At 43.5% G+C, this 12,061-nt stretch overlaps 1 protein-coding gene across 3 annotated transcripts in view; it reads left to right on the top strand.

The window, feature by feature from the left end:
* The window catches only part of LOC119976097 (SPRY domain-containing SOCS box protein 1-like), a 247,738-nt gene extending 237,102 nt beyond the window's left edge, over positions 1-10,636 (top strand). For all 3 annotated transcript variants that reach the window (XM_038816252.1, XM_038816253.1, XM_038816254.1), the window contains exon 3: positions 9,262-10,636. In XM_038816252.1, coding sequence (XP_038672180.1) covers positions 9,262-9,389 — 128 coding nt within the window. In that variant the 3' untranslated portion in view covers positions 9,390-10,636. The remainder of the gene's footprint in view (positions 1-9,261) is intronic.
* Positions 10,637-12,061: the final 1,425 nt, after the last annotated feature.

Below are 12,061 nucleotides of genomic sequence, written 5' to 3'. Positions count from 1 at the left end.
TTCTTACCACTAAGTGGCGGCATGGGCTGGGCAGTGCTGGCGGGGGTGCTTCCGCTGGCCGCAGAAGTAACAGCGGGGACCCCCAGGGTGCATGGTGTGGCGGACGGCGCAGGCATATTGAGCAGGAGTGGCCCCTGCCGGGGGGGTCATTTGCGGGGTCCAAGAGGAGTAGGAGGGGTGGGCCGCGCGGCGAGCGTGGTAGGATTGGACGTTGCGAGATGCGACCATCATGGAGAGCGCTAAAGCTTTTGTCTCCACTAGGTTGAGCGTGGCCCCTTCCAGCAGTCATTGTTGGATGGGGTCCGATGCAATCCCCGTCACGAATGTGTCTCGCATGAGGAGATTGGAATGTTCCATGGCCGTGACGGCCTGACAGTCCCAGTCCCGTACGAGTGGGATAAGAGCCCGCCAGAAGTCTTCGATCGACTCACCAGGTAGTTGTACGCGAGTGGCGAGAACGTGCTTAGCAAAGAGTGTGTTCGTCTTCTGAACGTAGTTCTCTTTAAGGAGAGCCATAGCCTCTGCGTAATTCGGGGCGTCCTGGATTAGCGGGAACTCGCTGGAGCTCAATCTGGAGTAAAGCACTTGGATCTTCTGAGCTTCCGTCGGAGCGGGGGTCGCAGCATTGATATAGGCCTCAAAGCAAGCCAGCCAGTGAATAAAGTCCTTTCTGGCGTCTGGCGAGTGTGGATCCAGCTGCAGGCGATCGGGTTTGATCCTGATGTCCTTAATGTGGAAAATCTGACTGTAATAAATTGATGCACTATCAATTGCACGAAAGACTCAGATTGGTACAACTGTGGATTTATTACAGTCAGATGCGTGGCCTCCTACTGCAGCTGGCGAAATGGCTGATCAGGAAGAGTCATACCTATTTATATGGCTCCTTGTGGGCGGAGCTAGCCGGCAGGGGCTACCGGCGAACCTGTAGTGTAGGTCCTACTGTACATCCCCTAATACAGGTGCACACAGTTAACACAGTGGATCACCACAAGGTTGAGAACTGTCAAAAATGACAGGAAGACATCAGTAGTATATTTTCAAGAGAGTGAGGGGGTGGGTAAGGGAGCCGAGCAAGGAATGGGTGAAGATGGAGAAGTCGTCCTGTATAGGTACGACCCTCCAAGCCCCAGCCACCACAGCGTTCCCACCTCCCTCTGCAAAATACACAACCAGCCCCGTGGTGGTAGCTATGTTAAAAGCTTGGAACCAGATGAGAGAGCACTTCAGCTTAACCGAGGTGTCTACTATGGCCCCCATCTGCGGTATCACAAATTCCCACCAGCCAGGCTAAACACCACTATTAAGTGGAGATAGGACAGGGAACGCTAGCGATTAGGGACTTCTACATGGGGGACAGAGTTAAAACTTGGATGAGCTGACGGAAAGACTGGAGTTACCAAACGGACAGGAGTTCCGTCATTTACAAATCAAAAACTTTCTCCGCAAGGAGACGACCAGGTACTCTAGGGCCCCGAGAGATACAATGTTGGAGGAACTGCTGGAAGCGGATGTTGTGGAGAAGGGGAACTGTGGGACATTTTCGGACGACTGTTAGAAAGGGCAAGGACACCACTAGATGGGGCAAGACAGAAATAGGAGGGTGAACTAGGGACGGAAGTACGGTGGGGACTCTGGAGTGAAGCACTGAGCAGGGCCAACTCCACTTCCTTCTGCGCAAGACTAAGCCTCATGCAGTTCAAAATGGTGCACAGAGCGCACCCAACCAGAACCCGAATGAACTGGTTCTTCCTGGAGTTAGAGGACAAGTGTGAAGTGTGCCAGGGAGGCCCGGCCAGCCACCCCAGATGTTCTGGGCCTGACCCAGACTTGTCGGGTTCGGGACAACCTTCTTCAAGGCGATGTCCAAGGTTGTGGGGCTGAGGGTGAAGCCGTGCTCGAGAATGCCTTCGGAATTTCGGACCAGCCAGAACTTCATGTGGGGAAGAGGGCTGAAGCCCTTGCTTTTGCTTCCCTGATCGCACGCCGGAGAATCCTGCTCGGCTGGCGATCAGCAGCACCACTCACAGCTGAGGACTGGCTGGCAGACCTGTCGGAATTTCTCTATCTGGAGAAGATCAAATACACCATCTGAATACAGATATTTATCTCTGATTACAACACAGCTAAAGCAGAAACAAGAATACATATAATAAATATTTCAATTGCCCTGGATTAGCTAAAGCCCCCGATAATTTGTTGGCAGGCATATTCATCATTTACCTGCATGAGTCCAACATACACCCGCAACATCATACAGGGCAAAGCTATAGACTGAGTGGTCACCTGAGAACACCGCTACCAGAGAGATCACATGGCAGTACATTAGTTATGCCCAGGTGCATGGGCACAGCACAAGTGTTGGAGTAGCTGCTAAGCTAGTGAATAAACTACTTTGTTGAAAGTCCTTGCTGCCAGTGATTCGGGAACCTATAACATCTACGAAAGTTATTCACTCAATTAGTACCCTTGCTAATTTGAATTCAATATTCACACACTGTAATGTTTGCAGAATACCCAAACCACAGGGTGAAATTTAGCAAAGTTACTTGAATAGTAGTCCCCTACCGGAGCAAAACAATTGGGATGTTGTGGGGGGGACAAAAAGTTCCCCACCAAATTAACACACCATTCTGACCAATATTGTAGGATTCACTACTTAACACTGCTGGAGCACAATTACAACAGTGATTCTAGCAGTCCACTAATAGCTTCTTAGGATACGTAGGGTGAGGAAATAAATGCAGGTCTACCACAGCACCCAGGCCATTAGAACAAACAGAAAAAAAAATCATGGTTGAAACTTGAATTTATTAAAATGGTGAAAACAGGTATATGAACGACTACTCACACAGAAAAATGGTCAACTGAATTTCAGTTGGATTTAACATTAAATTCACACTTTTGTAATGCAATCACTAATATATATGATTTGGTGTAGGGCGGCATGGTGGCACAGTGGTTAGCACTGCTGCCTCACGGCACCGAGGACCTGGCCCCGGGTCACTGTCCAATGCTGGTCATTGTTAAAGAGTCTGGACAGTGAGTGTTGGCAGTCTAACCACCTATAGGATGAGTGATAAGAATTCCAGACAAGTCAATCCCTATCCCGCGCATCTATGCATGTGCACTTTCTGTCTGCAGTTTCTGGAACCAGCAGTCAGCAACAGAAATCCTGGCTAATTATTTTCTCCAAACTCCCCTGTTCTTTGCCCTCTCCCTTATTTTCCTTTGCTTCACCCTCCGCCAACCTGAGTAAAAAGCTTATGAACAATCCATATTCTACTTTCCTACATTACACAAGCGACTATACTTCAAAAATACTATATTGGCTGGATACCACTGTGAGCCATCCAGTGGTTGTGAAAATTAGCAAGAGAACCTTAATCTTTTTTTAATATAAATGTCTTTTATTGGGTTTATGAACAAAATATATTTGCCATTATGTTCACAGAATAATATATACATATATATAGAAAGAAGAGAAGGGCACACACAAACATACCAAAAAAAAGTAATAAGAGAAAAGAAATAAAAAATAAAATAAAGTAACTGGTAAGGTATTATGCACCAGCTCAACAGCAGCAACTCTGTGCAATTGGCAATATTATTTACAACACATAAATAGGCATCTGTTTGTTGGAGGGGGGGCAAGAGACTAGGGAGGTACAGATATATATTTGGGTGCCGGTGAAAGAATTACAGAGGGCAATACTCAAATGGGTCTGGTGTTGGTGTTGTCGAGACCCTTAATCGTAAAGGGTTAAACTAAAATATTGGGCAAGATTCTCCGCCAAAGCATGCTCCGTTTTGCAGCAGCCCAGGGGTTTCCCGACGGCGTGGGGATGCCTCACAATGGGAAACCACATGGACCGGCCGGCGTAACGGAGCATCCCGCCGGCGAGGTGAAACAGAAATGTGGCGTGGCGGGAAGGAGCGTCCACCCAATGCCTTTGCTCATTCTTTGACTTATTGCATTTAGTTTTACTTTACCGTAGTACATTGTAATTAAGTATTTTGGAGCACCAATTAATTCCATGATAACTTATTATTTTATCATTGAACTAAACAGTTGGAGTTTTCTAGTCCATGATTTTTCTCCTCAAAATACATGTTCAGAAATGGGAAACAAATTGCATTATAGTTTAATACAGTCACTTCCTTTACTGGCCTTGCTGCGCTCCCATTTTTAAATTTACATTTCCAAGTTTAAACTCAAAAATACCTTGCATGGGCTTAGTGCATTCTCTTCTCAATCTCTCATCATGAGACATGCATATTTTTTTTGGTGTCTGTGTCTGATGCTGGCCTTTGGTGTAAAACATGTCGAGAGTAATGATTCATGCTGTTGTTCAAATGCTGCTATTGGTACATACAAATTATGTCCCAATTAAAACTTGAAGTTTAATCTATCCGATAGCTTGGTGAGTAAATACATGCTTAGCACAAAGTAGGGAAGTCCAATGACTTTGACTTTGCTCAGAACTAATCTTTGGCTGTGTGGTACTACAATTGGTACCCACATGCTCCATATCTATTAATGTGCTGTAGTACAAATATTTTGCATATTCCTGCTTTGCAATTATCTGTCTTTCTCAGAGAATGTTAACCAATGAACTGTAAAAAGAATAATCAAAATAAGTGACATGCAACTTGTAGATTACATTCCAGGCTTCAAGTTAATATGATTTGTACCCATATCCAGAGAAGATTTATTCAATATCAATGTTGAGCTATTTGGGCACTGTGGTGTTGCCAATCTGGCACTTTGGCAGTGCCACCCTAATTGCCAGGGTGACCAAGTGGCGTTGCAAGGTGCACTGCCAGGGTGCCCAGGTGACATCAAGCCCATGCCAGGGACTGGGCCCGGGTGTGCCTTGCCCTTATGAGGTGAGATATGGAGGGCTCGATTACCTCCTTATTGGTGAGTTTGAGGCTTTGGGGGCGGGGTCTGGAGGCTTCGGTGGTGGTGATGGGGGTTGAGAGATTGCAGTGCCATTTTAAAATGATGGAGCTCGCCGGAAATGGGACTAAGTGCGACGTCGATGGGCCTCGCCGAGGCCCAGAAATTACACAGAGTCCCATTTAATAGCATGGTCATTCTCGGAGCTGCCAGCAGCAGGTAACACCCGGCTCAACCCGCTCGACATGGAATCTTTCATTTCTGTTAAAACATGCCCTAAATCATCTTTAGCTGTCATCAATAGCAAGTTATCAAGGATTCTCAACTGTTCATCATATAAGGCAGCAATCCGCCCTGCGAAAGCAGTGAACATTCAGAAAGACATGGGCTAATCAATTGCAGTCTGCATAAATTGCAAAAAGCAGGTCATGTCTGACTAATTAAATTTTTTGAACAAGTCATCATCATCTTTCTTAACAATAAAGGACTGTTTTTGTTTGCACTTACATTTACATATTGCTTTACATTTGTTAGTTGCTAGTTTGCATGAGATTGAACGTATTATTCACGTTTTCTTTAGCGAATAATGTCAAAAATGTAATAGGTAATATTTCATCTCAATCAGTGAGATTGATGTGGGCAAAATGAGCTCCTAGTTTAGAAAAATGACACAGCAGAACTAGTACACTTTAGGATATAACCTTATTACACAGTAGCATTTGTGCCAGGTAGTCCCGCTTAGTACCAAAGCTTAAGTTGCACTATCAAACGCTTTTGAAAGAGAAATATGCCCATTTAACCTGCGCTCCAATGATGCGTCCAATCTTCCTTTCTCTGCAGCAGCCTGAAGCCTCCAGCGGCCCGGTCTGCACAGGCTCCAGTGCGGTGCTGCAGCCAGCTTGGGAACATCCATTCTGTGCAAGCATTTAAACAATAAATTTAGATAGAAAAGAACAGGTAACCTTTTTGACACGTGTGGTAACTTTTTAAAAAGTTATGTGGATGATTTTTAAACAGGCTTTTTTTTGCTCTTACGTTTAGACAGGCATTACTATTCTTGTTAATTATTGGAAAGTTATTTTTTATTTTTTTTCATGATGAAAAGTGATTATTCATAAGTGAGCATAGATTTGGTTATTTGTTTTAAATCTGTGAAACTATTTAAATCTGTACTATACTATATTTTTTTTTTAACGTGTGGCATGCTTAAAAATGTTCGTATGTTTTAATTTAGATTATGATCATAAGATTTTAAAAGCGCCTTGGGGCTTTTTTGCTGTCACTGACCTTGTAAAATCTTTTTTGTTTTATTCGTGTTTATAGAGTCACTGCAGTGCAAAAGAAAGCCATTCAGCCCATCTAGTCTGCACTGACATTCCTTAAGAGCACCTGACCCAGGTCCCCGCCCTTCCTCCATAACTCCACCCAATCTTTGGACACTAATGGGAAATTTAGCAAGACCAATCCGTCTAACCTGCTCATCTTTGGACTGTGGGAGAAAATTGAAGCACCCGGGGGAAACGGCAGTGGCACAGTGGTTAGCACTGCTGCCTCACAGCACCAGGGACCTGGGTTCAATTCCAGCCTTGGGTAACTCTGTGTGGACTTTGTACATTCTCCCCATGTCTGCGTGGGTTTCCTCTGGATGCTCTGGTTTCCTCCCATAGTCCAAAGGTGTGCAGATTAGGTGGATTGTCTTTGCTAGGTTGCCCCTTAGTGAGATGCACAGGTTAGGTTCTGGTGATAGGATGAGGGAATGGACCCACGCGGGGTACTCTTTCATAGGGTTGGTGCAGACTTGATGGGCTGAATGGCCTCCTTCTGCACTGTAAGATTTATTTTCCATGGTTCTAGGAAATCCATGCAGACATGGGGAGAATGTACAAACACCACACTGTCACACAAGGTCCTGCAATAAAATATATTTTATCACTTAAACACAATGGTTCCACCTACTTGTAAAGGGGAATGAGTGAAGAGTGGGGTAAAGGGAGGGAGAGAAGGGTGGGAGGGAGGGAAGTGGGGGGGGGGGGTGTTGTAACAATTGTTAATCGACAAGCTCAACATCTGAAAGCAGCAGCTGGTGAAGTGCAGTGTCCAGGCACACCTCTCCTCTGGCATCATTTTGGGATGTCCCTTGGCAGTACACTCTCAGGGGTGGGTGATTGATTTGCTGCAATACGTGTCAGACAGATAGTTCACATTACCTTACAGGAGGCTTTCATATATCAACTAAGGCATTAAACTTTGTTAAACAATTTGAAGCAATCACTCAGACTTCTAAGGATGAACATTACATCTGGGAGACTAGTAAACAACTCAGCTTAAAATACATTGCAAAATCCAAATGTACTTTAGCTCTGAATCAGCTGGGAGGACAGGTGTGCTAACGTTATTGTCCTTGAAGGAACCAATAGTACCAGTATCGAGGCCATGATCATCCAGAACCAACTCCGCTGGGCCGTCCACGTGCATTGGATATCAGAGTCCTGTCTGCCAAAGCAAATCATCTTCACCCGAAAAGAGGAGGACAAAGAAAGCTCTTCAAAGACCTCAAGAAATGGATCATAGACGTCAATGTGGGGGAGATCTACTTGGAAGAATCTCCTGATTTGAAGGCACACAATTCTTCAAGAACACCCAAGGCGGCCCGGAAAAGGAGCCTGAGAAAGCAATTCCCATGACTTATCGTCCAAGGACTGATGCCACCTTTTGGAAACTCTGCTCTAGGATCGGGTTCATCAGTCACACGAGAACCCACAGAACCCGTGATAAGTAGCAGAGCATCTTAGGTGGACAATCATACCAGTTGGTGAGAGATCACCTCATTCTATCCATTATGATATGAAATTAAATGAAATGAAAATCGCTTATTGTCACGAGTAGGCTTCAATGAACCCGTTATAGTTCTTTTATGGAATTAACATCCTCATGACAAACCAAGGTATAAAAACAAATAAGTATTTCACCTTCTGTGACTTCAAACTCACTTATACAGTAAAGTACCCTTTTAATGGAATTAACAGCCTCGTGATAAACCAAAGTTTAAAAGAATATATATCTTCCTTTCATTGTATTGGCATTTTAAATATGCATAAACACTAATAATATAAAACATTAACCTACCAAAAAAAAGTCTATTGCCTCTGCTAGACTGAAACATTTCTGTATAAATAAAACGATGTAAAAACCCACGATGTAAAAACCCAACAATATCCAGGTAAGTGGCACAAGCTGACACTGCAGCTGGACTTTTCATTCAGCAGCACAGGGCTTCAAGCATGGGGGGGAAAAAATGACCGGGAGGTAAAACAGTGTTTCCAGCGCACATGCCTGAACTTTTAGGTTGTCATGCCGCTCATGTGCGGCGTACCAGCGACTTAAGTTACGAATGATGCAGTAAGTTACGGGCCAATGTAGCGTGACCCACAGAGTCTATTCCAACATCAGAATGAGTCACCCGAGAACTGACTGTAACCATTTCACTTCCATCCCCGGTTAAGTCCTAATTTTAGCATTCGTTCCAAGTAGTTTCAGATATATACATATACAAATATTATGATATACATCAACATTAATTTCATGGAGTTTGAATTCAGGATTGCAGGTTTCTGTGCATCTTGCTCAAAATTAGATTGCATTTCAAGATTAACCCTGCAGGACAATTAACAACAACAAATTACACTTGCCACATGTATTAATTAGTGCTGTTGCATGCAATTGTAATCTCTGAAGTTATTTAGCTTGGGGATTCACTTTTATTCCACTTGCCATTTTTGAACACTGCTGTTTCAATATTGTGTGTGTAAGAGAAGACTGATTATAGAAATCAGCTCCATATTTCTTCTCTCTTACTTTTGGGATTGCAGTTGTGAAACATCTCCAGATTGTGAATGGCGTACAGGAAATTGAAGATTAAGAGACATCCATAGAACACAGTGACTATAGTGATAATATTTTGTTGACTGAGCATAATGCGATCTTTGAACCAAAGACTGGGGCTGAGATGTTACTTGATATATATGAACTTCATTTGATGACCATGTGATTGGCATATGCTCAAGAGGAATGTAGCCCGTTTCCATTCCACAGATTGTTGTATCAAAGAGAATAATAGTGGGCCATGCAAGAATGTTGTAATACGTTTATTTTTAGCTTAATGATGTTTTGTGAATAGTATGGAGAATTTTGTTCAATGTTTTGTATGTTTCAATTTGTTTTCACAAATAATGGCGATGTTATAATTAATCTCTCTCACATTTGTGGAATGTATTTGTCCAAAGGGCTGCTGCTCACATTCTTTCATGCAAAAGTTTCCTAATGTTTAAAAATTAAACTATTTTTCTTTTTTGTTTCAGCGGAACCATTGCCTTTAATGGACTTGTGCCGAAGATCCATTCGCCTTTCTCTTGGCAAGGAACGATTGCATGAGATAGAGACCCTACCCATGCCTATTTCGTTGAAGAATTATTTGCAGTACCAGTGATGAATAAACTGGGACTAAGCTGGAAGATCAATGCAAAGAGATGAAAAGCTACGGTTTACATCCTATTTTAATCTGTGGAGGACCCACGGTTGTTTGAAATATTGTGACTTCCAAATAGACCATGCTTAGGTAGGAATTAGAGGAGAACCTGTCAAATGGATTAAGAGGATTATTTTCAGCCAGTCTTAAAAGTATTCCTATTTTAGCAGTAAAACAGTACCTCGTTATGAAATCCTCTTAATCCAGGAAACCACTTTCTACACATTTGTAATTTTAGCCTGTTGTCCATACAAAGTCTACATCGTTCGAATACACCCTGTAATATTCAGCAGGTTGTAGCTTGAGGATACGGCCTTGTAATTGTTTTGTATTCTTTCCTGTTTAAAACTGAATGTGCAGGTTGAAGCTAACGGGGACCTCTGGGGCAATTACCGTAGTTGTTTTTTAAATGCAGAGGTATTGGTTTGAATACTGGTACTGTGTTATTAATTTTAGCATGATTGTCATATTAGACTGATTGAGATCTGGCTTTTTTTTTAAATTTAGAGTACCCAAGTCATTTTTTCCAATTAAAGGGCAATTTAGCGTGGCCAATCCACCTGCCCGGCACATCTTTGTGTTGTGGGAGTGAAACCCACGCAAACACGGGGAGAATGTCACACGGACAGTGACCCAGAGCCAGGATCAAACCTGGGACCTCAGCGCCTGAGGCAGCAGGCTAACCACTGCGCCACCTTGCTGCCCGGGATCTGGCTTTTAACAGATGAGAAAATATATGCCTTGAAGCCGGTGTGCACTAGCTTCTATTTATTGCAAAATTTCCTCTGAAGTTCTGTATGAATTTAAAAAGAAACTACTGAGAGATCACACAATATTCACTCTTACAAAGCTTGAGTCACTTTTTATTTTGAACTAAGTTTTTCCAGAACTGTTCTACTTAATTCAACTGAAAAACTTTGTTCACTGCAATGTACTAGTATGTATGTGGAATAGTTTTATCTGTATTGTAACTCTAATCCATATCAGTCCCTTCACTGGTGGACTCCAGTCATTTTCACTTCTGTGTCGGTCGGATCTTTTTAAGGTGCTGCTGCTTAATTTTCTTCGATCTGTTTTAAAGTTTATTTTGTTTTTAAACTGGAAATTGTTGCAGTTGCAGGGTGTCGAATGTAAGGACGGTGCTGCCTTCAGAGTTTTAAATGTGAATTAACTGAATGAAGAATTTCTAATAAAGTTTACTGTCCAAACTAGAATTAATTATTTCTAACCCATGCTTTGCTGATTGAACGGATGTGTCAATAACAAGGCTGCAAGTACAAAATGCAAGTTTATTCAATACTGTGGAATAGTCGGCCATAAGGCAGCATGGTAGCATAGTCGTTAGCACAATTGCTTCACAGCTCCAGGGTTCCAGGATCGATTCCCGGCTTGGGTCACTGTCTGTGTGGAGTCTGCACATTCTCCCCGTGTATACGTGGGTTTCCTCGGGTGCTCCGGTTTCCTCCCACAGTCCAAAGATGTGCAGGTTAGGTGGATTGGCCATGCCAAATTGCCCTTAGTGTTCAAAATTGCCCTGAGTGTTGGGTGGGGTTGCTGGGTTATGGGGTTATGCTTGGGTAGGATGCTCTTTCCAAGAGCCGGTGCAGACTCGATGTGCCGAATGGCCTCCTTCTGCACTGTAAATTCTATGATGAGATTCACAAGCAAAAGATGGACAAGTAAAGTCATTCTGTCCAACTTAACTCACTCAATTAGGAAACCTGACAGACAGATTCCCCAGTCCAACATCTGGCTGTTCTTTAAAATGGCTTCAAATGTATCTCCTTTATTACTTAACCTGGATCTCCACTACAATGATTGATCATACTTTGTGTGATTGACACCCTGTTTAAATCCCTTCATGTCCTCAGCTTAACTCTGCCAACTGTTCCAATCTAACAACAACCCACAATTCTGCATTACATCTGATTCTAGTCTCATTTATCCCCTGACTCCCTTTTGTTGGTGGCTGTGTTCAGCTGTCTAGGCCCTGCAATCTGGAATTTCCTCTCTAAATCAATGTTTCACTCTACTCCTCTTTCCTCCTTGATGACCCTCTGTAAAGTCCACGCCTTGGACCTAACTTCTTGTCATCCTTTGTAATATTTCCTATTTTGGGTCTGTGCGTTGCCAATGCTCCCAAATTGCCTGGGAATCTCCCAGAGTTGAGCATGGATGACCTGCTCTGGAAGAGCTTTTACTTTAAATTTTCCAATAACTGTAGCCATCAGGGATGGCCACTTACAAAGGATCCCAGGAAATATGGCCACCTGCAAAGGTCCATGGGAAATATGGTCAACCCAGGACTCATTTCCCCAGAACAAAAGACCTGTACTCGGGTAACAGATACAGAAACACTCATCGGTGCCACTACCTTTGCTCAGGGAGCCCAAAAAGCTAAGGTCAATGACCGTTCAGGACACGCCCCGCCATCAAGCCACCCGCCCCTTTATTGGCCAAAATCGAAGGCAGTAATTGAAGCCTGCTGAATTATTGGGTCCAAAGCTAAGGACTGCCCAAAAGAGCGCAAAACCCAGGAAGGATAAAGGGAGACACTGGCATGTGTTCAGTCTCTCTTGGCCCCGGCGCTCGGTCTCTCTTGGCCCAGACCTATGCCTAAAACCAAGTTTAGC

Source organism: Scyliorhinus canicula, chromosome 13 (genome assembly GCF_902713615.1).
Source record: "Scyliorhinus canicula chromosome 13, sScyCan1.1, whole genome shotgun sequence".
Classification (NCBI taxonomy): domain Eukaryota; kingdom Metazoa; phylum Chordata; class Chondrichthyes; order Carcharhiniformes; family Scyliorhinidae; genus Scyliorhinus; species Scyliorhinus canicula.
This window is presented reverse-complemented; position numbering and strand designations above follow the sequence as displayed.